The sequence below is a fragment of the Eutrigla gurnardus genome (genome assembly GCF_963514095.1).
Source record: "Eutrigla gurnardus genome assembly, chromosome: 8".
Taxonomy (NCBI): domain Eukaryota; kingdom Metazoa; phylum Chordata; class Actinopteri; order Perciformes; family Triglidae; genus Eutrigla; species Eutrigla gurnardus.
The window spans coordinates 21,144,128-21,171,495 of NC_139922.1; the positions used below are offsets into that span (position 1 = coordinate 21,144,128).

Consider the following 27,368-nt stretch of genomic DNA (forward strand, 5'->3'; position numbering starts at 1 on the left):
TATATCTTTCAAGTCCGCAGAAACTTTTCTTCTACAAACTAATTAAGAAACCCCTGACCCACTTGGATGAAATCTATTTTTATCCTACCAACATTAGCTGAAAAGTCAAGACGGCTTCACACTACATGGAAAAGACACGGCATTTGTCAGTTTCTGTCCCCCCTCAGATATGCACACATGTGGAATTCATCACCGCTACCGAGTGCCTTTCTGCCTGCTTTCTCAGACTACACAAACATGGGCCCGTAAACATAACGCACAGAGCATCCCCGAACTCAGATGCTCCTGGAATGCTAACATGGCGGTGTTAGATTTCCCAGCTTCCACCGCTCCCTCCTGGGTTGAACCAGCTACAGTTTCTTACAGTTCAGAGGTCAACAGTTGATGAAATGTGACTGCCGGTGCTGCTCTCCGCCCAGCTTCTTTAGCTACCTAGATCTGAGGCTCTTACCAGTGCTGTAAAAGTGATGGAAGCTGGCCTGTTAACACCGTCTGCCTGCACACCACCAGCAGGCAGTGAGAGTTTGCATGAGCTCCGATAGCCACTATGACACCCAGCTAGAAACAGAGTGTCAGATTCCCGCTGTGAGCCTGCCATCCCCATCCCAAGTCCTACAGTGCACCTTCACACTCAGTGAACTCTAAAACGCACAAAGAGCCATAAAACAGAGACGCTCCAGGGACGTATTTGTTTTTAAAAAAGAGAAAGCGTGTGCTCATTTTAGTGCGGCGGCGATTTTCTCGGCTGACACCAGTCTGAAAGCATGGGGCTGCTCGGGATGAGCCAGAAATTGTGAATGCAATGGGATGGAATGATCTGGAGTCGTGCCCAAGCCTCTTAAAATGCTAAGCGAGTCATTACACTGATAGAAATGCTTTCTTCTAGCATTTAGAGAATGGAAGCACATGTTGCAGAGAAAATGCATTTCAAGAGGCCTTTGGTGATAATAAAAAATAAAAAAAACGGCTTTAGATATTCACAAATATTATAAAAGCCCCACTTGTAATAGCCTACACTCTAAATAGGTGGTCCATTTCCATCCAATGACAGCTCAATTTTCTTTGTAAAACTTAAAAGAGTAAAGGCAAGCCCCAGCGTGGTCTTTAGGGACCGATAATGCGCCATCATTCTACGCTTTGTTAGTGGGACAAAGGACATGGCTGTGATGCTGGGAGACGAGCCCTCGTCTGGCTAAGCTCTCAGAGCGTCTGTCCAGAACTCCATGCATTCCTCGGTTAATTTCCCCTCAGTGGGCAGGCCACTTTCTCGGCCAGGGACTTGTCTTACCTCCGGTCTGACCGCAGCAGCTGCCTGTGTTTGGACAACCTTTCCCAGGAAGTGCTAGTGGAGAGATCTTCCTGTAGACCCCTGGGATCAAAGCGGGTCATGGGGCCGTAGCAAAAACTACGGTGTGGAGGAAAACCCAGCAGATGTATCTTCTAAAACAGGGCCTAATATAGACCATTTCACAGTTGTAAATGTAAATATTCCAAATGTGTCCCAGTTTATTTGCCGATGCGGTGAATGTGAATGACATAAGCTGACCAAGGAACCTATAAAAGACGGAACAGAAGGCCACTGAGCCCACATTAGTGCCAAGCCGGGAGTGCTCTACGTGTGTGATTGTCATAGAGCATCTTTGTTATCAATGACTAACTAATCTAAATGTTAATGACATTTAATAATACAGGAGGACTCACGTGTTGCAACTCTCTCCATAAGGTTTCCTATTATTATTTTTAATTTGGCAGAAGCATTTTTCAGACAAAGGTGAGACAACACCGATATGATGGGTTACAGTGGCATTAACCCATCATTATCTCTACCAACCTGTTGCCTAGCAAAACATCGAAACGACCGACAAACACCAATATGAGTTTAAAAATCCCAACAAACAGTATCAACTCATCAACTTCAGCTCTGCATCAAGCACAAGTGCACACAGTGGCACTATGAAGGTCACCCCATGACCTTCCAACTTGAGGAAGCCCCGCCCATCTAATTTCAGTGATAATGGAGCACCACGGAACAAATGTTTGGGGCGGCGGCAAGTGTAAATGAGGCCGGGGTCAGTGTCTATCCCATGGTAACCACTGGGATGCAGCCTCCTGGGAAAGCAGACATTCCTCAGAGCCGAGCTGTACAACAGCCTGGTTTCAAAAACAACGCGAGTCTTGACATGCATCCCATTCCAGAGCAAGAACGCCAAAAATCTACTGGAAACGCACACAACACACCTTCAAAACAGCAGTGATGAAGCGGATTCAGTTGGATCATTAATCTGCATCGCCTGCAGGTTAATCTATACAATGACTCATCATTAGACAATCGCATTACTGTTGAGGGAAAAGAGCAACTAAAATGACAAAGATGTTTCATTAAAGAAATAGCGGTGTAAGCGAATGAAATAGAGTGGAGTACAGCAGGAGTGTACATAACACATATCCCTTTGTTGACATTACAAGCAACAGAGGCCAGACTTTGTGAAAGACGGATCCTGGGATCAAATCCCCTTTGACAGGATTACAGACGGACACTTTCCAACGCTGGGTGAAGAGTACGTGACAAGGCGATACTGGTCAAAGGAAACCACCTAAAGCCTGTATCACTGCAGTAATTCACTGTGGTGACCTTAAACGCATTTGTGTTCTCATTAGGCAAACTAAATAAAATGTCATACACAATAACAACAGTCCCTCAGGCTAATATTCAAAGAGCCTGTTCTATTAGCTCAGGTGTCCACAGACAACAGGCTTTTAAAAGTAGTTAATCAATTCCCTCCAAAGTCTAGCCAATAATTTCCCCCGAGCTATCATTGCCAAACATTGATTGCTCAAGTCAGAATAGATGACACAATGGGCTCCTCAGTCCGCCCACAAGACCTGTGGAGGGAGCGAAGGGGACCAGCCTTGACTGCATGACATCTCTGAATTGGATTTCCGATTAGAGGGGTTTAATGTAATTACCTTGAGTACATTGTGCAGTCGGCACTGAGTAACACAGCGATGCATCACCTCGAGCTCCGCCGTTACACTTGTCCCTTGAATGAAGGTGGCTGGCAGCGGGCCCGCTCCCAGAGGAGCAACATTAGATTTTGATTGACGGATGTTCACTGGCGTGCGTTCGACATTAAAATATGGGTGCAGAGAAGCCACTTGTAGGGTTTTGACATGCAGCACTCAGCCTGGCCATAACTTTGATCTTAACACGTCGACCGGCTTTATTTCATGTGTATCTAGAAGCAGACCTTTAAGGAATAAGCTCTACCCTTTTCTTGGCAGTTGCATACAGCACAAGGGTTGTCTAAACTACAATATGGATGCATTATCTACAGGAAAAATATGTTTCAGCCCAGGGAAAAGCTTGTTGTGGTTAGCCCATAATTCTGACAACATCTGCAGAAAGAAATTAAACTCAGAACTGATCAGAACTGTTGTATTTAATCCTAATATTAAATATAATCTGGCAGCTTTCATCTGCAAACAAATTAAAGTGATGGTATAGTATAGGACAGAGCAAGCTGTGTCTTCATAATACTGCAAGGAATTTGATGCAAGGTTATGTTATCAAGAACAGGGACTCAGGGTCCCACAAGCCTTTACCAATATCTCTCATATTTGGGAGAGGTGCCCTCTTCTAACCAGCACTCCAAATCCAAGTAGGCGTTTTCAGAAGAGCCTCTACCAACAGACTACAGTGGCGGCTTGTGGGCAAGGATAAAAGGTACTGAATATCGACTATAGCTAGACTATAGCTGAACTCACAACAAATTATGGAGGGGGAAGTATTGATGATGAGATAAATTAAAAAAAAACCTAGACAGAGCAGCTCACAGTCTCTAACCTCGCATGGTAGGCCTTGTATAGATGTGAAAAACCACATCAAACGTCTACCTCACCCGGGACTTCCTCCTGTGGCCACAGATAGACAGATACCTGTCTAGCTGACACCTATGCGGCTGAAGTAAGGGGAAATGATTATGCTGTTAGATATTTGCAAACAGTACTATGATGCTGCTTAAAAATGAAATGTCTGATTCTGACAACCGGCTTTCTAGTCCACCAGTTAGTGTTAAAGTCTAGACTGTATGTAAGCAATTAATAATGCATCCGTGTTGGGTTTTTAAAGAAACCGTGGCTGTTCTGTTGCAGATTTCTGTAATATAGTTGCATCATTACCTGCCAAGCCGTTGTTATTTTGCACATTACAGTAGAGCTGGCAGACGCAAAGCTAAGAGCTAACAAAGAAGCATGCAGCTGCTTCTGCGGTGCACTGGTTTAGGTTGTGTTTGTTTGGCAATGCAAAATAAGCATTGTGGCTCGCCAGTAACATTTAAAATACTCCCACAGTAAACGATCAGACAATATTTGCCAGGGACAACCGCTGCTGCCTGTCTCACTTCCAGTTATATCCCCCCCTGTGCCTCCCTTTCCCAGAGCCTACCTGAGCAGACTGGAGAGCGGATGAGAGGAGGCACCGTGGCCGCCGCTGTTGCCGCTTCCACCGGCCCCGGACGAACCGCCGCCGGTGCCAGTGGACTGTCGCTTCCCGGATAAAAGCTTCTCCACGGCGGCCAGGTTTCCCGTGCGCGCCGCTTCAAGAAGTTCCTGCTCCTTCCCCATCGCGGATCCCAGAAACAAAAAATCAGAGGAGGCGCGGGGGAGAGAGAAGGAGAGAGGGGGGCTTGGTTACGGGAGTGAAATTCCTCTGCGATCCCCCCCGTTTTTTTTCTCCCGACCTCAAGTTATTCCTCAGTGCCGCTTCGCGTGGCAGGGAAACAAAACGCTCCCTCCGCCGCCGGATCGGTCCGTCCCGATCCACGGTGCCGCTGGTGCTCAAGGGGCGGTGAAAAGTTTCGCTCAGCACCACGGTACCACCATCAAGCAAACTTCCTCCGACCAGTCCCCCGAGCCTTGTCCGTCACTTCCTCGAAGCTGCCCTTTCTTTCTGCATCTCCAATCCGAAACGCTTCAGAGGCGCGCGCACACACACACTCACCCCTCGCGCTCGCCCTAGCTGCTCGATAAAAGACGTGGATGGGTGTAAGCAATATGGCGCCCGAGCTAAATTAGGACAAATACCAGAGGCAGGATTATACTAGCCAGTGTTCTTCTGTCACGTCTAGAGTCCAAAGCAATTTATAACCTAACCATTTAATTAGTTAGTGTTACCAGTCGCACGTCTGTATTTGAAGGTGTCGAAATTAATTAGAAACTTTGATTTTTCCTCAAAAACATACCAAGTGTCACAACTCTACAGTGGATTAACAATGACTCGGAAGTATCGTTGACACTATATAGTTTTGCTAGAAAGAAAGGAGGAAAACAGTCCTGGGTGTGATCGGTGAAACATTTCACAACATCTGATCAGGTGACAGCAGATAACTTTAACAGTAGGAGGTATGGTCTGAACTGTAATTTAATTGGCTGTTGCAACATAGTTTGATTTGGGAAATAAATCGTATCACTGCATTGTCATTTTATAATAAAAAAACCCCCCCATAAACACCGTGTTTAATGATAACACCTTTAAAACGTATTATTCCGTGTGTTTGTCTTGCTGCCTGTGTCTATAAAGTTCGTTCAAAACCGGAAACGGAAACTCTCATACTACCCTATCAATAAAGCGAGAAAACTAGCATCCCGATGCTATCGGTGCTCTTAAACTGGGAGAGTTGCTCAAATGCAATTATTTCTAAGTGCTCATTTCGGTAAATTGCTCGGTTGCATTGTATGACGACTTCCTTGCGAAACGGCATCAATTACTAAGCTAACGTTAGCTTACGTCAACCGTTAGCTTGACCGTCGTTGCTGTTTTGTTGACGCCTAGCTGCAGAGAGGGTATGTGCATGTTGTGTGGTCATCCTATTTTTCTCTAAATGTGAACGTTAACACAAACATGTATGCTCTTTATCAACTAGGTTACTTTTAAGCCGAGTGTAAGTGTATCGCTGTAGCCGGCTAACTGACTAGTGTTAGCCAATCAACTAGCCGCGTTGTTATTGCAGAATCTGAAGCTGTCGGCTAGAGTTGGGGGACTGAGTGATTATGGCCGACCCGGCACGCATCAAACCTGAAGCTAAACCCGAAAGAACAACTTCTGCAAGCGAGGAGCATCCCAAATCAGAGGAAACTGACGATGTACCCTCAGCGAAATCTGCAGATGAAAACAAAGACGCATCCTCGCAAGATCCGTCCAAACAGGAGGTTACATCTGTGAGTTCTGGGGCTTAATTTAACAGTAAGGTCTAATTAAAGACCAATACTATTGTGTTACATAAACACAAGCACAATATGAACGTGTAGCTTCACAAAGGGCACCTCATTGTTTTTAGTGGCTCTAAACACTTTTGTCTTCCACGGTGAAGGAAATGGCAGCTGGGGAAGATGACGAAGAAGGCTCCTCTGGCCAAGCTAAAAGACTGAAGGTGGAACCAGAGAAAAAAAAGGAGAAACGCCAAAAGGTTGACGAGGATGAAATACAAAAGATGCAGTAAGACTGATATTTCTAACAGAAGATTCTAATAAAAAAAGAAAACACTAAGTCTCATCCCAGTAACCACCACCATCACCCACTGTTGTTGTCTTACAGAGTTTTGGTATCCTCCTTTTCTGAAGAGCAGCTAAATCGCTATGAGATGTACAGGCGTTCTGCCTTCCCAAAGGCAGCTATTAAGAGGGTAAGCTTTTCTAAACTGACCATTTTTTAAAATCTCTGAAACTACTTTATTTGTTTGACATCTCTCTTTTTTTTAACCTTATTTTTCTAGCTGATCCAGTCCATAACTGGCTCATCAGTGTCCCAGAATGTGGTAATTGCCATGTCTGGTATTTCCAAGGTTTTTGCTGGGGAAATTGTTGAGGAAGGTGAGTGGCAGATGGAACGCATGAATAAATACTTTTTAAATTTGTACTTCTCCCTGCAGTTAAAATGTTCACTATCGTGTAGTAAATACTTTATTTGTCTTCACAGCATTAGATGTTTGTGAGAAGTGGGGCGACACACCACCGCTTCAGCCCAAGCATATGAGGGAAGCAGTGAGGAGGTTGAAGAGCCGAGATCAGATACCCAACACCAAGTACAAGCAAATTGTCTTCCACTGAGGCACCTGTGATTTAGATGCATGCCTGCAAGTTAAAACATTTTTTACACGAGGGCAGCAGTCAAATAAATTCCACTCTGACCTGCCATTCACCTGTAATTGTCATGGTAAATGCAACATACAGTGCAATGGTATGACATATCAATGTGCTATGTTTGTAAATACATTGTTTTATTTTTACATTATGGTCATGTGCCTCGATTATTTTAAAGAGCATCTTTACTTTGGAGAAATGCTATTTTTGGTGTTCAAGTTCCGATGGTTTGAATTGCATAAACTATTTTTTCTTCTTCTTTAAGCCATTCAAGCAAACATTTATTTTTATCCTTGGACATTTCAAAAAAGTTTGGATCTTTTTTCTGATTATTAAATCTCTGGAGTAGTAGTAACATTTGACAGAATCTACTTAGTTTGTCTAAAAATGCTAAAATAAATTACAATGTTTCAAGTTGTTTTTGTAAATATGTACTTTATTGAGGTGAAAGTGGAACAAATTATAGATAAAACTACTAAAATAATTGGAGTGAGACTTGAACGTACACGTTGCTGTATATTTTATGACAACAAAAACATGATGCAATAGATATTTTGTTACACGGAAACATGCATTTTCTATTAAAACTTAAAGGCACAACTGAAACGTGTTCAGCAATTAATCATTTATTCTTTACACTTGAAAATATTCCCACATACTACCTTTGGTTCACAGAACCAATTTTATATTAGTCTCAATGAAGTGATAAAGACAATACAAAATTCAATTAACTACACAACTGACAAAAAAATACTGATTTACGTCATAACAAGTGCAATTTCCAGTGAATTTATCACACAAGTGCAAGTAATTCACAAGGCATAAACTATGCAACATTGCCTCACTACATGCATTTGCTTTCAGAGGCAATATTTTGCCAGGTTGAAGTGCTTCATTCTCCATCTTCCTTTTTGCATGGTTATGAGCAGATGGAACTCAGAGCACCAGTTTGTCAGCAGAACAGGGATACTACTTAACATTGAGGCCTGACAGAGGAAAGGGAAAGTGGGTATAAACTGGATTTACAGCTACATGTCGTATCCGGTATGGGAAGTCAGTCCAACGTTGTACCGCTGTATCTTAGTCTACCAAGGCCATGCAAAAAAAATAAACATCAAAAGCTGAAATAACAACTAGAAGTTATACTGCGGTTAAAGGGCAGTACCTCTGCATTATTACACTGACAGAGTTAGGGTGTGTTGACTAACATGCAGTTGAAGGGAAAACATTAAAACCTGGTAGACAGGTAAAACCTTTTTCTTTGACATTAGTCATCTTGAACGTTGAAGAATTCCACATCAAAGATGTGTAGTGTTTCCACTCTTTGTCATGTTTTTGGTTAAACCACAGCTGACTTTCTATTGCTTAAACATTTGCTATTCTCTTTAAGAATGCAAATATGTCATTCATAGCTTGCAAGGCAACCAAAGTTAAGAAAGAAAAGATGACGTTTTGAATGGGGGAATGTGCTGACAAGTTCAGCCACCAGGGGTCTCCCAAGCACACAATGGGACAATGATGAAATGTAGCTGTAACGGCTTTGCAACCATTTAAATAGATAAGCATACCTCTGCAGGCAAAATGCTAAACCACTGATTCAACAAGAGAACATTTTTACATAAAATGTAGCTGACCAGGCTTTTCACATTCACACAATTAATGTTATACTGTTACAACAGTCTGTTTGATGAATAAACCAACATTGTTTGAATTCATGCATATAGCAGATTTATGTATAGAAAAGGAACGTGACAGAAATTTGAACTGGCAACTGGCCTCATTAATAAAATCTGCAGCAGATTAGGATGAGACAGACTGGAAAATGTCAGTTTTGTTTCGGATTTGTTCATATATATGACACACTGAGTACAGGATCAGTACCAGAGCTTTTTAAAATATATATTTTGATTCATATGGCTTTAGTACACTGGTCTCAAAAAACATGCTTTTAAATAATCTAAATAAATACAGACGTGAGTTCATGACCGCAACACCGAACATGACAAATGTGCACAGAGGTAATAACACTAGCAGTCGGAGTTGTTTCCTGGCAAGCTACAAAATAAGTTTTGAGGAGATCATGTGTTGTAACTCTGGTTTAAAGGGGTTTGGGATTATACCACCCACCAGAGTGAAAAGACTCACCCAGTTACAATACTGGAGCTACCGTGCGCCCTGATCTCCACAGCTGAGGCAGAGATCGAAAGTGGTGTCATCATGAGTAGACATTTGACCACAGCACATTGTTTCACAGTACAAAAGAAGCATGATCAACGTTTCACAACTCAAAATCAAATAACACCGGGGAATGATTCAACCTGCTTTTTGAGAACAGCAAGTACTTGATAACAGTGTGTAACATTCCACCCTGGTGATAAAGCAACCAAGGGGCAAATTGAGATGCATCGTTTCTCGATGAAAGCAGTGCAGTTCTAATTCCTTTAAAATAAAAAAAAAGTGCAATGTTTTCCCTACCTTCACAACACATTTTCAACAAGTAACAGCTGATAATATTGTCATAATACTTTTAACTAAAAAGGAACGCACACCTAACGTAAATAATCTACAAGTCTATTTAGCTTTATGATGTTCTATATCTAAATGTGCTACGTGTGAATTAGCTCTGTTCACACAGCATGCTTACATTACACTGTGTTTCCTAGAGGTTGTGACTGATGGACTAGCAGCTGTCTGGCAGTGTCAATGCTTGTGAAGAGGTGGTTTTGGCATGTGATGAACTTAATATTTCCGAAACGCAAATAATGAACTGGAGAGAATTAAAGCTTGATGATATTTAACCATGCATGATGTGTGACAAACACTGAAACCACACAATGACTTGACTGTCCACACTGATTTGGATGAGAAATAACCAGTATGATTTGTGTTTAGTACAGCAGTGAGGAATAGCTAGACTGCTAGATAAAAAAAAAAAAGCAGTACCATAAATGCACCTATAAGTTAGTTCACTAGGTCCCCCTTTTCATAATTATTATAGGGGCTCTTTTGTAATCTCATGTACAGTGTGATATTGTGGCAAGTGACCCAAAGCAACAACTTGGATTCATCCCCCCCCCCAAACATGTCCGATGTCCAGGCATGCTTTTATTGAGCCTTGCTGGTGCCTGACATTCAGCCTGATACCTCCAATCACTGTTGCAGGAGCAGTGATGCAGTAGGTTCAGAGGAGAAAGATAAGAGAGGCTCACAGAGTAAAAGTGGGGTCATGCTTCCTGACTTCCAGAAGAAGGCGCTCTCTGTCACTGAGGGCCTGGGTGAGAGCAGACTGGGCATCGGAGAGCTGGGATTCCAAGGTTTGACTCTGCAACGGATTATTGGATTGGTTAGTTCTAGCTATAGCTAGTGCACGCTTTGGCAAGGTGCTACACGCCAAGCGGTCTAATATCAGATTCTGCCGGACAGCAACAGGTGTATTTACAATATCATTACGCAATCTTGTTTACCGAGACATCTCTGTGTCGTGTATCTTAAAGCTGACCAGTAACAGGACACCAGTATTGCAGCAGTATTTAAGACAGAGAGCAGATTAGCACAGATTTAAACATTAGTAGAACCTGCAAATCTCACTCAGCTGAGGTTTCATGATCTTGACCTGACCCCCTTCAAAGTATCATAATACAGAGCTACACACAGCCTCATGGTTGGCACAGATATTCATTTGGATGGCCACGGAATTTGTTTGCCAGCAGTATTTTGATTTCACACTTATTATTAGTGTTACACTTGGCAGTCACACACAAGTCTTTTTGTTTGATGGCTTTCTAAGATGTGACTGTGATATAGACTCTGCGTTTTGGGGGATGTTTTTGCAACCTGTTAATATTTGTAACCTTTTGGAGGAAATGTTTGTGGACATAGGCTAATGATCAGTGACTACATACTCTTATTTTCAAATTGAGGCCTCAAATCTAGTATATAATATGCTGTGTAGCAATTAAATGACCGAAGATGGCAAATTTGATTTATGAAATCAACAGTGTAGAACAATATAATTCACCATCAACATTGTTTTAAACAAGTTTACTTTCTATGTTTCCATATTTAATGAAACACCTGGGAACTTTCTAAATAGTATACAGGGCTGCAAATAAATGTATGATGAAAAAGAAGGAGCTTCCTGAAGTCGGAATACAAAATAAATGTGTCAGTGTAATATCATGTAACGGAGTGTAGAAGGCCTGTGCTTTATGCTTAAACAAATAGGAAATAAGACAATGGTATGGAGTATCTAGTCAGTGGGGAAAAAGTATCAAGCTTGGGTTCCTACCTGGCTCTGCTGTTGAACACAGCAGGAATGGTTGGTGTTGTACTGGCCAACCACAAAAGAACATGCCGAGGCTTTAGGGGGATCTGCACCTTGCGCTGAAATCAAGAAGGAAATGGCAAGTATCACTTTCTATTCATCTTTCTGTGAAGATGTAACAGCAGATGTTGTAAGCTGGAGTATTTGTTTTTGTTTTATGATCCTGCTGAGATTTGGGTGTATTCATAATACTGACAAGCTTAAAAAAAATAAGTTATTTTCCTGCTCACCTTTGAGCCTCATGATGCCATCGTCACTGCGCTCGAGGAACAGCTGATCTACAATGATGGAGGCTGGGACGGGCTGAGGAGCTGTGGGGTAGATTTTAGGGCTGTCATCCTAAAAGAAACAAAAAGGGACCCTGACAATTAACCACATACCTCAACACTGACTACCTATTACTGCTTTTCCTAGCATCCATTATTGGTGTAAAGCACAGAGACTAAAATCATATAATATGTCATACTGTATATAATCACATACAAATCCAGACAACAACCCACCTTTATAGTGATGGCGATGTTGCTCATGTGTAACTTCATTGGCTGACCATCAACACTGAACTCATCTTCCAGAAAAGGACCAATGTTGGTCACTGTGGAGGCTAACAACTCTGCCTTGCAGTTTTGCACTCTCATATCCAGGAAGCCCAACGACTCAGCCAGAGCAGAGTGTCGGGCTGCAGATGGACCCATTTCTGCTCGCATGCACATTATCGGAGAACTCCTGCTAGCCTGCCAATCCTGTTTCTGGACCGGTCCGCCCGGAGCTGCAGAAATAAAGAAGAAGGAGCATTTGTAAGCCACATGGACATTTTACATGGCAACACGTTGTAGCATGCTTTCCATACTGTAACTTGATCAGGTTGCTTTTTTGAACTGAGGCAATATGCTGACATCTAGTGACTACATTCTGATTTAGAGGCATTTATACAACATAATAGATGGAAGAACCTGTTTGTTTGAAACTGCTGAGATTAGGTATCAATAAATATATAGGTGATACCAAACTTCAGAAAAGACCAGGATTGATTTACATTAATGTTTATTTCTTCATATCTATGCAATGACTTTTCTAGAATAGCATAAGCAACCCACTGATAAGTCGACTATATCGAAAATGAGTGTTGCACATGAAGGGTAAACAGAAATGCAAAATTATTGTCAAGTTGGTGATAAGCATGGCAATACTAATCCCAGTTACCTTGAATGAGGCCAGCCAGGAGGTCTGATACCTTGATATTGCCCATCTGTACAGGGCTCAGATTCTGGGTTTCTACAGCCACAACTTGGTCTTCTCCCTTTAGTTCCACAGTACAAGCTGCTCCACTCACAACCAGTACCAACACTGAGGACTGTAAAAACAAAGGACATTTAAACTACTGTATCTTGATTAATTAAATGAACATGTGTTCAGGAAAACAATGTAACTTCACTGACAAAATCAATCTCTCCATGAAATCTGTTATATGAACATAGTAACGCACCATATCCTGAGATATGTCCTCAATACTTTGGGACAGAGAGCTGCTGAGATCCGCTGATGAACCTCCCTCTGTACCCGGTGCTGGGCTGCCTCGACCACCCGCAGGAGTGTTGTTGGGACGCATGGACTCCATACCAGACTCTGGAAACATAACACAAACTTATAGTAGATGTAACTTGTGTAACTCTAAAATTGTTTTGGAAATTTGGTAGTGCTTTAAGCACCTGAGTCCATGAGAACAACAAAATTGTCGCTGACGTCACTATCCACAGAGAGATGTTCATCAGGCAGGCTTCCATCCAAGATAGCACTATCAAAGGAATGCTGGGAAGGCGACTGCTTCATGGTTTGGTGGCGCATGCTTGCAGCCAGAGAGGGGGCGGACTCTTCTGAGCGCTGGACCTGCTCCCTATGATCACGCACACACATAGTTGTTAAAGGGCAGCCAGTAAAAGCATGCGGTGCACAGTATGGGTTCCAAACACACCAACACTACTATGCTGCCAACAGCACAGCAGGAGAGCACTAGCACTTACCTTGCATGTGGACTGAACAATTTGCTCATTCCTGAGCCACGACTCAGCATGCTGAATGCGTCTTTTGTTATGGAAAACGCCCCTTTGGTCAGGTCCAGCGAGGCACTAATGGCATCTTTGGTCACATCCTTGGTGACGTTGATGGCGCTCGACAGCTCTCCTTCCAGGCTAAAGTTGGACAGTTCGCGAGAGAGGACAGGGGACTGTCCAGGTGAGAGTGGAGATGAGAGGACAGGGTTGTCTTCCTGTGTTGTCAAACCGTCCCCCTCCTCCACAGCCTCACATGCCTCCTCCACCACTCCATCTTGCTCATCCTGATCAAGCGCAGTGACAGTATTGATAGAGGAGATGCCGTTTTCTAACCCACTGTCCTCGTGGAGTACAGAGTGATGAGTCGGGGAGATGTCAGAGTCTGTTATGCTGGGGCTGTCCGTTTCTGGAGTGTGGGGGATTTCTTCCTCAGGCTCTGTGCACGCTGGTGGCAACAGGAGACCCAATTCTGCAGAGTCCACCAGGAGGGCAAGACAAACCGTAGCAGGTTTTGTCTTCTGGCCATGAGCCTGCTTAACATCTCGTAGATCCCGGCCCAGCTCTGCCCCCAGCCGAGCCATGGCATCCTTCATCCTAAGCAGGGCTACATACTGGTAGTGGTTAAGCCACATCTTCACCGGGGTGACGGTGTGGACCAAGAAGTGGAATGAGGCAAGTGAAGCCTCTTCCTGCTCTGAAGATGGCTGGTGGGCTCCGCTGGGACTGGAGGCGGAAGACAATGATCCATTTTTAAAGGCAGAGGGTTGACACATCCACACAGACATGGCGAAGGGCTCAACGAAGGGTTGGGTTCTGCCTTTGGGGAATTGTCGAGCTCCGTCGAAACCTAGGGTCACACGGGATAGACTGAGAGACCAGACATCCTGGGATCGTAGCTGCCTTCTGTCTAGAGGTTGGGGCACTGTCTCTTGACAGTGCTGGAGGAAGGTGGATGGGATGGGTTGGAAGGCACTCTGGTCTCTGGGGTATGGGCAGGGAGGTGTGTGCTGGAAGAAAGGGCAGCTGGCAAACTTGTCGTAAGTGCTGTTGAGGTCAGTTCTGGAGCCATGAGGGCAGAGGCGCGTGTTGCTGAGAACCATCTGGGGTACAGTAACAGAGAGGGACTGTGGACGCTCCGGATGGTCCAATATGGAAGAATCCAAGGGGATTATCAACTATAGAAAGGAATTAAAAAACAGTCACATCAGCCATCAATTCACAGACGTCGGTTAGAGATGCAATTAGGTCCGATCACACAAAAACAGGCTACACAAATGTATTGTATACTTTAAAAAATCAAACCAGAAATATGTAAAAACAGCTGTGTTTTATTTACCTTAAGCTGCGATGCATCCATGCGGATGTCTATATGCTCTTCAGCCATGCTGCTGTCCTGCAAATGGTAGAAAGCTTTGACCTGGTCCAAGGTATGCAGCAGACCTCTGGAAAACAGATTGATCCACAGCACGCTAGGTGGGTCTACACAGAGCTGGAGGCTATTAAGCTGGGCATACAGGTTTGAGGTGGGCACTGGAAGAAGAAAAAAAAGCAAACACTGAGTTATACAGGATATTTGCATGCAATCATTTGTAACTATGGCAAATACATGAACAATCTTCAGAAATAAAGTCCAGTTTTGGTGAACACACATACATAATTAATTACAAATATATATAATGTACAAGGTCGCAGGTAAAATTTCTGTCATATTAATGTAACAAGGCAGAGGCACAAAAAGCAGAACTGTATTCCTACACGTAATTTAAAAGTGGGGTAGTGCCTGTAAGGAAAAACACTTCTAACGTAATTTTAGGACATAATATGTGAGCAAAGCAGACATATTAAAGGTTGCAAAAAAAAATAAAAAATCCAATGTGCTTAAATGCTTTTTCACGATACCTGAAAAACTTGGGTTGTCAGGAAAGTAGTATTCAGTGAACTGCAGATGAATTGCTGGTATGTTGTCTGGCAAGCGCAGGGCTTTACGGTTGCAGGATAGTAAAGACCGAGTCTTCTTGTTTTGACGGCCTCTCGTAGACACCTGAATGTTGAGGTGCAGAGGTTAGAACAGTGGTGGAAATAGCACTAAATATGGGATTTGATTCATCTGCTCCATTCAAGACACATAACAAATCAAGAATCGGAACTCAATTACTCAGAACTAAACCACCTGTCAGAAACCGAAGTTGAAGACCCAGACATGTAGAGAATTCCCCGAGTGTCTCTTATTCTATGAAATGGGGAAGTACAAGTGTCTTGAACTTAAAATAACACTAAACACGTTACGTTCTTTCATGATGAAAGTGTGAGACGTCCAAAGTGATATAATGAGATTTTAATTTGAAGTGGCGGGGGCTTTCTCAGTCTCGGATGAAAGGCACTGGAGCAGCCAAGTGAAGTACCTTTCTCTATTCTTACCGATGTATTTTACTGACAGTTACGGGATCATTTTACGTTACAAGGCTGTGGTTGTTAGTATGGCAATTATTACGCAAGAGTATATCTTCTATTGTGAGTTTCACAGAAGCTTAATTTGATTAAATTAAACATCATCACATCAATATAACATATCAGACAGCTGGTCTGAAAGAGTCTGTTCTCTCTGTAAGGCCCGTTCGGCAGTAGCCTGCAGCGCTTCTAATCGAACATGCCCTTTTCTGGTTTGAGATAACGGCAAGTTAAGAGCACACTGCAGCATGTGACACTTGTGTCAACCAGCTAGCAAGCCATGGAGCTAGAGTTGTGGAGATAAGCCAGTGATATACACACATTATCTCAAGAATCATCATGCGTCTCCAAGCACTTTGTTGTCACATTTTTTCCATCAACTAATAATAAATGCTAAACACACATTATCCAAGGCCTATACGTCTTATTTGCATGGTAACAAACTGTAAGCAGTAATGTGTGATTTATTTAGGAGATGATAAAAGGTGTCCCTGTTGTATGAGCCACAATGATCATTCAGCAGTTACGTGGCTGGAGGTATAAACTACCATTTCCTCAATATCAATACCATCTGTGACTGTTTTGTCACTGCTAAATGCAAAGCGACTTGTATCCTTGTCAGAGGTTCTGCCTGACTAATTACACTGAAAAACAGATGTCCCTCAGTCCATTTATCGAAGTTAGGCTTCTGCTGGAGCAGGTAAATCAAATCAGTTGATCGTTAAATCTTGCCTGGTGAATGTCCACGTCATCCATCCTGACCACCACACAGCTGGACCGCAGCCTCTTCAGTGATGACCGCGAAGGAGCTGTGACGGAGTTCCTGCTGGATGTCTGCTCTGTGTCAGCGGAGCTCGGCTTGGGACTAGTCTGTCCATCTAAATTATGTGCGTGGGAAAGAAAACACTTTGTGATGAGCAGACATCCTAGTCTGCTTCCTAGTTAGATCATGACACTGGTGTTTAGAAATATTTTTACAGATTAGGATTCATGTCATTCTTTGCATCAAAATGACAATCTGGGTCATGTGTTGATTTGTATGGCAAAAGGGGTCACAGATTCTTTGTAGCTCCTCTGTGGTATTTTGTTGTGTATCTGTGTAAATTAAATGTCACGATAGAATTGATAGATTGATAGACAATATTTTACATTCATTCTGCACTCACACCTTGAACTGTCTTTGTAGTGGAGTCTTTGTTTGGGTGGACCGCCTCAGTTTGCGGCCCGGGAAACCCAGAAGCCTCTGCTCTCCTCTGGTACTCCTGCAGCAGTTTCCCAGCCCACTGGGCCTGAGCCTCCATGGCCCCACTGTGGCGTTCCCAGTGTCGACATCCATCAGCTGTAATAGAGCAGCAGCAAAACGGTTATAATTCAACAACCATTGTAGGCTTAAAACTGATACCCTGTAAAGACAACCTGAGGCACACTCTATATCTGTGTCGCCCTGATAATTTGTCCTCTGCAATGTGTGTAAGTTTATTGAGAGCTTCTGAGAACTGGAGTCAAATTCATTACATGTGTCAAAAAACTTGGCCACTTTTCAAAGTTCCTAACAAACACAGACACGACGGGGTAAGCAGTGTCATCCGCCTTGGACCGAGGTGAATGTAATTTTATACATTAGAAGCTATTGAGGTTTTAGAATGAAGCTGCGAATGTCTGTTAATGCAGGTGCTTGCCTCCCTTTGTGTGCACAGCGGCAAGGGTGAGAGTAAACAGGCCGCACGGGAAATGCTGTTTTTGAATGGCTTAACACCAACAAATATGGATTGAAACAAAAATATTTTGTCAGTTAAAAACATGTTTTGAATTTTGGAAATGATTACGTCCATCTTTTTTTAAATATATTTGGACTTTTAAACTGAGGACGGACAGACAATTACAGAGACGAGGACGCATTCCATCACTCGCTGTGAGAGAAAAAGAGAGTAAGAGAGAGAGAGAGAGAGAAAGTTGAGCTGGAGTGTTTTAATAAAAAAAAAAAAAAAAAGAATAAAAAAGCCGGGGCTCAGAGATAACAATCTAAGCGCTCAGCCCAAGTTATTAATAATAATTCAAACGTTAATGCTATGAATGAAGCTTCAAACTATTTGGTACAGCCCATATGACCTCGTCGGTCATTGTTAATATCAAACCGGTCTCTGGTACAAAAGGTTGCAGACCCTGCTGTATATAAAGTTGCATCTTTCTTCTTTTAATATTCACTTAATTCATAATCAAACAGAATAGCAAAATAAGAGTTTTTTTCTGTGTTTATCTGACCATAAACTGCTGCAGAGCTGCTCTACATGCTCCACTTAAGGAATTCCACAAAGAATGTCACTGCCTGGCCATTAGTCTGCTTGAGTAGTAAATCCTCCTAACAGCCCTTCTGAAATAATGCTGTGGTGAGAGCAGGTCACAGCCTCTGGGTAAACTGCTGTAAAATTAGAGGCAGAGCAAAAGACTAGTCAGCGCACTCACCAGGCCGGTGGACGGGATAGTAGTCAAAACCCAGCTTCCTGAACGTCAGCTGCATGGCACCTTGCAAGTCCGGTGGGGGAGCCTCATCTGTGCAACATCACATGATAGCTGATGAAAACATCTTCACACTAATTATCTTTCACACGCCGAGCAGATGACTGTATTCTATGGATTACTTTGATGGAACCATGGCTTTATGCTTAAGCATCATTTTGGCAGACGACGAGTTATTTCCAACTAACCTTCATCCATTGAAGAACTGTCGTTGCATATGTGTAAGTCCAAGCGGGATATGAAGGTGTGGTAAGAAGACTCCTTGACATCGTAGAGATCAAAGTACTGACTCATGTTGCTAGGGGTGCCAGAAGGGGCGGGTGGGGGCTCTGTCCAAAGGTTGTGGAGGCCAGGAGATGGCGGAGCAGCCTAAAACACAGAAGAGGTCAAACACCTAAGTTACGAAGATGCCTTGCAACACAAATATCACAGGGGAAACAAAGCTTGTTCTGTAATGTATAGAAAACATAAACACAATATTGAGTTAAAAGCTTGAGAAGATACTGTCCATTCATCTGTAATTACACTCTTATAGCTGTAACAATATATACTGTGCAGTCAAATTCATCTTTACTTTGCTAACTGTGCGTCTGTCTAATTTTCTATTATTAATTCAATTATATTATTATTGTTCTGCACATTCGGGAGCAGGGAGGAGGCAGGACCTGTAGGGATTCAGCAGTCCTGCTCTTCCTCTGCTGGGCAGACTTCTCCATGGCCTCGCTGAGAGATTTGGCGTAATGGATGATGGCTTTGAGCTGAGAGTCTGTCAGCACCCACAACAGGTCGTCCAGAATGAAAAGCAGCTTGGATGCCAGCACATTGCAGTCCTTTATCTAGATAGAACAATGATGAATTAAACGTGACTTGTGACAAATAATTTGGATGAGGACAAATTGGTGATGTTTAACCAATGAAAATGCAGTCTTACTCTGCGTTTTAGAGCGATGCGGATGCGTCCCTGGTTGGTGATGAGACGTAACGGCGTGCTACCAAGGTCCTGGTCGTCACTCTCAATGGCATCCGCCTCGATTCGTAGACTCTGCCAGTTTATTTCTTTGAACGTCAACACCTGATTGAAACAATAAGCATATCAAAGACAAAAAAGGCCAGAAAGCAAAGGCCGCGGACACATTTCCTTTTAAGTGGATTACAAGAACTCAATCTAAAAGGTGGTTCATCTCAATATAATCCCTGCAGCTAATACAAAAACAAAATAAATGGCTTCATTAAATTGTTGACTGCAGGCCTAATGAGCACACACTATTCCCATGGTAAAACACTGCATTCATGTGCGCACTGCATACAACAGACAGGAAACAGGAAACTAGGTGAGGAGGACGACAAAAGTGTGCTGTGCGGTACCTCTCCTCTCTTTGGGTCGGTGATGCGGGTGTAACGGAGGTCACTCTGCTGCCATTTGGGGTTGAGGCTGTTGCCTTGTAACTGCCAGAGTTCAAAGGAGGCGTGGAAGGCCCGAGCCTGCACCTTGATGGTGATGGAGTTGATCCTAACGGACATGCCCTCCACCACTTTCTCTGCAAAGCCGTACTCACTGTGAACACACAATGCAAGCGTGAGCAAAGGCACTGACCTCCATTAAAATGACATGGCACGGCATGTAGTATTCGTCAGCTGTGTCGACTTAACACAAGATTCATGCAGGCCTACCTCTGGCCTGGTGTGATAGCTATAGGAGAGGGCCCGTTAGGTGGACGTGGCTCCTCACATGTCCTCATTTCTACCTCTACCTTATCCAGGAACTGCACACAAGAAGAAAAAACTGTAATACTCAGCATACGATTGAGCAAGGATAAATAGAGAAGTAACCTAACATTTGTATATGATAACAGGGTAAAGCACATCCTATGGAGCAGCATTGCAACAAAACAGTATGCTTACTGTTTGCAAACCATGCTTACTGCTACAAGTTGTGGATTATATATTACAAAATGCAAAATCTAGGATAATATCTAGTCACACATCACAATATTGATATAATGCCCAGCCCTACTTGCAGACATGCGCAAGAACTTTGGAAAAGGACAAAAATAGCATCATTCTTACCAGACAGATGGGGCTTGTTTTCAACTTTGTCCATTGTATCTAAAAAGACAGGACAGCAAGGTCCACAGAGTCAGTCACAAACACTTGCCACAGCATTCTGCACTGTTTGTCATTCACTGGGCACAAGGGCACAGCAAACGACCTCCTGCAATGTGACCGACAAGTGCTACAACAATAACTGCCGTGCTGAGAGTCATCTCTGCTCAACAAATCAAATTTCAACTTCAGCTATTAATTAAGATATTATCACCACAAACTGGTGAACTAAAAAGGAGGAAATGAGAAATAAAGGGTGAATTCTTCATGAGACAAAGGGGGTTTGAAGAAACAAAACAGGAACTATATAAGGTGCATTGAAATTACCTTTATTCTTGGCATTTAAAAAGGTTTTTAAAAATGATTATAAAAAGACTAAAAGTATCAAAAAAAGATTATTTAAAAGTCAGTCTATAAATATCAGTTTTCACATGCTTGATTGGGTTCTGAAGACGGGAATGCTTCGACTGTGATGATTTTCCTGTTTAAAGGAACACAGTTGCATCACAGTTTCAGCAACTCCATGTTGGGCTAATGAATCACAATGGCTTGTAGTTACTGTATTTACATTTGCATGACGTTGATGGGAATTTCCACTGCATCTGCCTTAAAGCAGTGATATAAGCAGCCAGCTCCCTGTGTTTGTTGTTGGCTGCAGCCTAGGGAGATGTATGTATTTGCATAGCAAAGAAAACTGGTGTACATGACTAACAATAACATGTAGACAGACAACTCTCACTGATCCCTGAAGGCGCAAAAATCATCAATCATGATTCTGCTTCTAAAAGTAAAACGTCTATCTTTAAGATCAAGAGCAGTTTAAATTCCTGAGATTCCTGTCATTGACAGAGTTTAAAGCAGATTAATCGATTCGTTTCTAGACAGAAGATTAATCGCCAATAATCGATTGATTGTTAATCTTTTTTTTTTTTGGTGCTAAAATGGTATTTTCAGCTTCTTGAATATTCCTGCTTTTCCATCCTTTATGTCATATTAAACAGAATATCTTTGGGTTTCAGACTCACAAAACAAGACATTTAAAGGCTTCAGCTTGGACTTTTTCTGATTTTCTAATTACTCTTAACATTAAAAAAATATAAATGTACACACATATATATATATATATATATATACATATACATACACACACCGGTATATATATACATATATATTAATCAATAATGAAATAGTTAGTTCAACAAGAGATCAACAAGGCTCTGCAGCATGCCAGCAGCTTTGTCAAGTTGTGCCTTGAGCTAAAAGCTAAGGCCAGCATCCTGGTTTGGCAATGGAATGTCTTTAGATTCTCTAGTATTTTGTCATAAATCAAAGTTTGACAGTACAGTACGTAGATCACAACCAACTTTCAATTGTGTAGTTCAACTACTGTGCTGAGGCAAAAAAAAAGTTTACTTTATGAAATAAGTCTACTAATAAACAGCCTTGTATAAACCAAACTCGTATAACAGTTATAGATATTTTGGACTTCATATTGGAGCCTTCTAAATAGTGGTTAGCCCGGGGCATGTCTGGAAATAGAACAAGGCAACTTGTTGTTGTAAACAGTTGTAGGTTTTTTACTCAGCCGACACTGCACTGCAACCACAAACCTCATTAATAAGATAACGTTTAAAAGAGAATGCTACACATATTGCAAAACAAGTCAGAATAAAAACACTTGAATATCTAAAAGATTATTGGTGAAGCTGTGAAAGATTGTGTCTTTGGTCTGAATACATCATACAGTACAGCTGCAACGAAGCATACACATACATCATATTACGCAATACGGTCGTATAATGTTGGATGAATGGTTGTTTGAAGGAAACTCGAGGAGAAATTGAGGTTCAAGAGGTTAAAATGGTGAGGTATTATTGGGAACATAAACCAACTATGAAGACAGCTCAATGCACACCAGCCAGATCATCTCAGGATCACTCTGGCCTATCGTGTCCCTCTGAATCATGGCCTGCCTCTCTATTACCTAAAACCACCGCTGGCCCAAAGTATCATAGCCTTCTCAGTCTCTAGCAGTGCTCATCTCCATGGTGCTGCCACTGCTCATTTCCTCTACCACTCTATGGACCGTTATATTCAAAAGCTCGGTCGCATTAATAAACAGAAAAGCTTTGTTTCGTTTGCAAATAACCAAAATTACATGAGTCGTTTTTCTGTACCTCTTTGTGTTTTAATAGTCTTCTCAGAAATGGGAGAGAACCTCGCCTGTCAGACCAGCAACACAATCAGGTCTGACAAGTCAGTAACAACATACCCTGATGGCGGCTTTGTTGCAGTAGACCCGAGTGACAGCCAGCCAGGTAGGCAGGTCAAGCATGTTCTGCAGAACCTCTTCATCGAGCTCAAGGTTTGACAGCTGGCCCTCCCCCTTCAGCGTACTCAGGTTGATCTTGTCCGGGGACAGATTCTTGGTGAACCTTGGGAAAGGAGAACAGGTAAAAAGAGTGAATACTCACAGCCTAAATCTGGAGGAAGCTCATAGGACTTATGGCCCATCATTAGTATATGTCACTGATGGTCTGGGAGACATATATACACAAAATTAAATTATGAAGTTCTTGAAGTAATGTGGAAACCTTGACTTGTCCGGGTCAAAGTAATCAAGCAGATGATTATTATCCGTTTTTTCTTCTTCACTTCTCATGCAAATGACCATCTTCTTGACTTCTGTATATTTATTGCATGCATATAATGTAATCAGCTTCACTATTTGCTGTTTTTTATTGACTGTTACAAAAAAAAAAAAAGATGTTTCAAGGGCGGCTTTAACCACACGTTCCCCGTAGGCATTTCCTTTGTGTCTCCATCCCTAGCAGCCATGACTGTTTCTTATTGTTTGAGCAGCGTATACAAGCCTGAGGAACAACAAGATTTGCTGCTGCATCTCATTCTTTGGCAGCTTGTCATAAGCTTCGAGGAGACTACATAGCCCCCCCCCCCCCGTCATGATTTCTAATATACACGCAGCGTCAGCCTCAGGGAGTCGGACAGCATGGGTTAACATGAGGTGAAGCCTGGGCTCAGTGGGGAGAGCAGAGCAGCCCGTTCTACAAGTTTATCAAGGCCACAAGGCCCTCAAAGGCAATTTGATTATGAAAATGAATAAATCTATTTAAATTAGATATTTCCTTGCCACAAAACAATTCTGGAAGAAATTGGAATGACGTGAATACACCATGGTAGTGAAAGATTTTTCAAAAAAGTTCAAACTAATTTCTATTATGACTTCTCTTATATCCTCCTATTCTCTCTGATTAGGATGGGTTGAATATTTCATCAAATGGGTGAAAAAATGGGTTATAGGTAGGGGTTAATAATGGGTAATCATTTTATCTCACTTTTTTACTTAATCACTATCTAGATAATAGTTTCCATATGAAATAGACTTATAATTTTTGTTATTCTTGTCTCCAATATTCAACGCAATGAATTACAGCGGTAAGTGAACTTACTGTGGTCTGCTTTGGTTTTGAGTTGGATTTTGTAGTTACTGCAATTATTATATCATTATTTCTCTGACATAAAGCAAATTGAAATCTAAAACTTTGTCACAAGATAAAACATCAAGGAGTTCATTTCATTTTCAACTCATTTTCGACCACAAATGTAGTTACTGCAGTTAGGCTTTGTGGGGCAGGGGAGTGGAATGAGTCATCCCGAGAAACCAAAGCAGCCTCCTCACGAGAGCCGCACGACTGTCCTCTTGGTAAACCTCTGAGAGAGCTAATGTAGCAGGCTCCAACGGCCAGGAATAGGCTACAACAGCGAATCAATTTGTTAAGTATTTTAATTTATCATTCACCACATGACTGACCACTGTTGTGGCAAATCCCCATCACATTTCAGACATCAACCAAGAGACACTGTAGTTCTTCTCTTGCTCAAGATTTGGTCTGCTGCTATTTAAACAGACTGGCTCACAGTTTGGGTAATTATAATAATAATAAGAATAATTCAACTGATTAGATGGCATTTGAATGTGCTTTAATTTGTCAAAATATTTGACATTGTTTGGCCTAACACAGCCTGTACCCAAAAATCCAGTCACTGAGCAAAAAAAAAAACATTCATTTCATATTAACTCCATCAGAATTAAAGTGCCTTTAATGAGTCATGCTTGAAGTGTAACACTAGTTCACATGACCACAAATACCAAATAGCTATTGTATGTTATGCATTTTGTTCCAGTTGCCTGTTGGAATGGCAGAATATAAAGGATTGATTTGCTGGTATTAATAATAAGTCCTAGATTAGAGCAAAGACTACTGAATAGTGGTTCTATTATTGACAAAACTCAAAGTAATTAGTCTGATTGGCATGGCTCAAATAGTACAATAATCCAAATTCTTATCAAAAGGAAAGAAAGAAGTCATTGTATGAACATTCCCAAAGGCACAACTGTTTGGTTTTACAATTAAAAAATACTGAGTTATTTCTGAGATAATTAGGCTGAACAAAACAGAAAGTAGTCAATTTAAATCCAACAATCCCTCAGCGGTTTAATAAGGTACGTTTAACGCTCACTCTGTATGTTGACAGCAAAACGTACAGTGGCGATGGACTTCTAGCCATTAACAGGAACGTCTGGTCGATCCAGGTGAAAACGGCTTAAAATAACCATACTGTTACAAGAACACTGCTACTCCGAGATACTTTAAAGAGATCTTTGAAGAGATGCATGGACTATTAAGCCAAACATTAACATGCATGGCTACCTTGCTTGTCTATGTGTCCACTGTGTCCTATCTGGTGCAAATAATTGTTTTAATTATTCAGTGACAGAGACAACAGAGGGGAGGAGAATACAAGTCGGTCAAACAGGAAACCCTCTGATTTAGCACACACCTATTGTCCAGTCTAGTGATTAACTCCAGCCTTTATTAGACAGCTTTTCAAGTCACTTGTGACGATATTTTTGCGATTATCCTGATAATGAAAATTCACCACAAACAACTTATTGTTTTTTTCAGCCTTTACCCCATCCAGCTAGGGTAACAGAGACCTTTTAAACACACTGTTAATGTCTTGACAACTGTCAGCAGTGTCTTAACTGACAGCAACAGAAACAGCACGTTATGATGCAATATAACCTTAGAAATAGGATGCAAAATAGCAGGCTGTGTCTCCAGTGGAGCAGCACTGCATATTGAGGAAGTGAGAGCAGGTACAGAGAACATGCTGCAGCCAGCTCTGGAGAGGATGCTGTAGGTGACTGGAATACAATATTGGTATCTGTGTATATAGCAGGTGCCAGATTAAAATCAACTTCTTAATGACTTATATGAATTGGGGCCCCTTTAGCACCCTCATGCACAGTCATGTCAAGAAGCCAAAAATATTAACTTTGCCCATCTGGAATATTTGTCTGTAATGTTTTTGAGCTGTAAACATAAGAAATACGTGTTAAACCTGATAGATAGATAATCTGCTACTTCATATGCAGCTGTTTTTCACGTTGCCAAAAGATATATATTTATGGGCCTTACACCACTAAGTGAAATAAAAACACAAAGTAAGCAGTGGGGTACAGTAATGGAAGGTCATTGAATTTAGCTTTCCAAAACAAGCATTAAAAGGCAGTCTGTGCCATATGACAGAATTAAGAACACATGCAGCTGCTTAACGTTATTCCCACGTAGCGTTAAGCTAACTAGTTAGTAACCGAAGTGCTCGTTACGTGTAACGCAAGATAGCAGAAACTACCGTTGGTGAACTAACGTTCGCTGTGTCGTAGGCATTACCGTTAACGTCAAAAACCAGCACCCAGCCGGGCTAACTAGGCTAACACAAAGCCTAAAAGATGACACTTACCTTGACAAATGTTTCAAAATTTGCTTTTTAATAATTCCGGCCATTTCTGTGAGCGTCCGTGTTGAACGGCAGCTTCCCCTCCGAAAGATAACATATAAGGTTACGAGCTACCAGGCGCCTCTATGTTGTACACAGCCCGAGCTGTGTGCATCTTTCTTTTTAGCCGCCACCACCACCGCCGCTGCCGCTGCTGCTGGCACAGCACAGCCTAGCTGCTACCTCGCTAGACACCGGACAGCAACGAACTGACCCCCCTTTCTCTCGCGCACACACACACGCGCACACATGCGCGCGCGACTACATTGAAAAAGCACAGCAGCTCTAACGATACAATGCCGCCATCTGCTGGGTGTTAAGGGGAGAACAGTTGGGCGGGCAGTGTGGAGAATCTCAGCGGTCACGACTGAATATTTACAAAAAAAAAAAAAAATATATATATATATATATATATATATATATATATATATATATGCATACACATGTAATTATATATAATAAAGCAGCTGACTTTAATACCTAAATTGTGTTGTACAAATTACAAAATTGTACAAATTTCTGTTTTGTTATTTCTTTAAGCTACTTTTGTGACAATGTTAACAATGAACTTAATTTAAATTTAAAAAATTTGGCAACAAAATACCTTTTTTATTCAGTGTGCTCAAATTAATACATATTTTATTAAGTTTATTAATTGTTTATAGTATATTCTTATACACGCAGACACATCTGGTGCTCGGGTTCAAGGTGACCTTGGAACTTTTGGGCTCCCTGAGTGTTTGGGGCCCCAGGGCATTTGCTGAGCCAACTACAACCAGTTGGTAATCCAGATATGGATTAAGTGATATTTATTCTTTAAAAACAGGGTGTTAACTAATACTAATCTCTGAAACTATTTCACTTTCCGATAAGACATGTCTGCAGTTATAAATCGTAGTATTTCCAACTGTTTTCCTCTATGA

General features: G+C 41.9%; 3 protein-coding genes across 7 annotated transcripts in view; 1 reads left to right on the forward strand and 2 right to left on the reverse strand.

Moving 5' to 3' along the window:
• The window catches only part of LOC311017359 (ankyrin repeat and SAM domain-containing protein 1A), a 55,646-nt gene extending 50,632 nt beyond the window's left edge, over nucleotides 1-5,014 (reverse strand). For all 5 annotated transcript variants that reach the window (XM_084015624.1, XM_084015623.1, XM_084015622.1 and 2 more), the window contains exon 1: nucleotides 4,445-5,014. In XM_084015624.1, the coding sequence (XP_083871750.1) occupies nucleotides 4,445-4,623 (179 nt within the window). In that variant the 5' untranslated portion in view covers nucleotides 4,624-5,014. The remainder of the gene's footprint in view (nucleotides 1-4,444) is intronic.
• Nucleotides 5,015-5,601: 587 nt separating this feature from the next.
• On the forward strand, nucleotides 5,602-7,555 carry taf11 (TAF11 RNA polymerase II, TATA box binding protein (TBP)-associated factor). The gene is made up of 5 exons (XM_084015672.1): nucleotides 5,602-6,216; nucleotides 6,369-6,493; nucleotides 6,593-6,680; nucleotides 6,771-6,867; nucleotides 6,974-7,555. The coding sequence occupies exons 1-5, from the start codon at nucleotides 6,049-6,051 to the stop codon at nucleotides 7,102-7,104; spliced, it is 609 nt and encodes a 202-aa protein (XP_083871798.1). The 5' UTR covers nucleotides 5,602-6,048; the 3' UTR covers nucleotides 7,105-7,555.
• Nucleotides 7,556-10,211: 2,656 nt separating this feature from the next.
• bltp3a (bridge-like lipid transfer protein family member 3A) lies at nucleotides 10,212-26,582 on the reverse strand. The gene is made up of 21 exons (XM_084015619.1): nucleotides 26,410-26,582; nucleotides 22,853-23,015; nucleotides 20,545-20,583; nucleotides 20,149-20,240; nucleotides 19,843-20,032; nucleotides 19,409-19,549; nucleotides 19,143-19,313; nucleotides 18,666-18,846; nucleotides 18,424-18,510; nucleotides 17,129-17,299; nucleotides 16,693-16,838; nucleotides 15,412-15,553; nucleotides 14,849-15,042; nucleotides 13,483-14,687; nucleotides 13,171-13,355; nucleotides 12,948-13,087; nucleotides 12,665-12,815; nucleotides 11,965-12,230; nucleotides 11,692-11,800; nucleotides 11,426-11,520; nucleotides 10,212-10,459 (listed from the first exon to the last, which is right to left on the reverse strand). Exons 1-21 carry the CDS (start codon nucleotides 26,451-26,453, stop codon nucleotides 10,343-10,345), a joined length of 4,029 nt encoding a protein of 1,342 aa, XP_083871745.1. The 5' UTR covers nucleotides 26,454-26,582; the 3' UTR covers nucleotides 10,212-10,342.
• Between the last annotated feature and the right edge of the window lie 786 nt (nucleotides 26,583-27,368).

Coding starts and splice junctions, on each gene's coding strand:
- taf11 (XM_084015672.1), top strand. CDS start 6,049: ATGGCCGACCCGGCACGCATCAAACCTGAAGCTAAACCCGAAAGAACA. Junction 6,681..6,770: donor CAAAGGCAGCTATTAAGAGG/GTAAGCTTTTCT, acceptor TTATTTTTCTAG/CTGATCCAGTCCATAACTGG. Junction 6,868..6,973: donor TGGGGAAATTGTTGAGGAAG/GTGAGTGGCAGA, acceptor TTGTCTTCACAG/CATTAGATGTTTGTGAGAAG.
- bltp3a (XM_084015619.1), bottom strand. CDS start 26,453: ATGGCCGGAATTATTAAAAAGCAAATTTTGAAACATTTGTCAAG. Junction 18,847..19,142: donor GGACTGCTGAATCCCTACAG/GTCCTGCCTCCT, acceptor TCTGTGTTTTAG/GCTGCTCCGCCATCTCCTGG. Junction 13,356..13,482: donor TTGTTCAGTCCACATGCAAG/GTAAGTGCTAGT, acceptor GCGTGATCATAG/GGAGCAGGTCCAGCGCTCAG.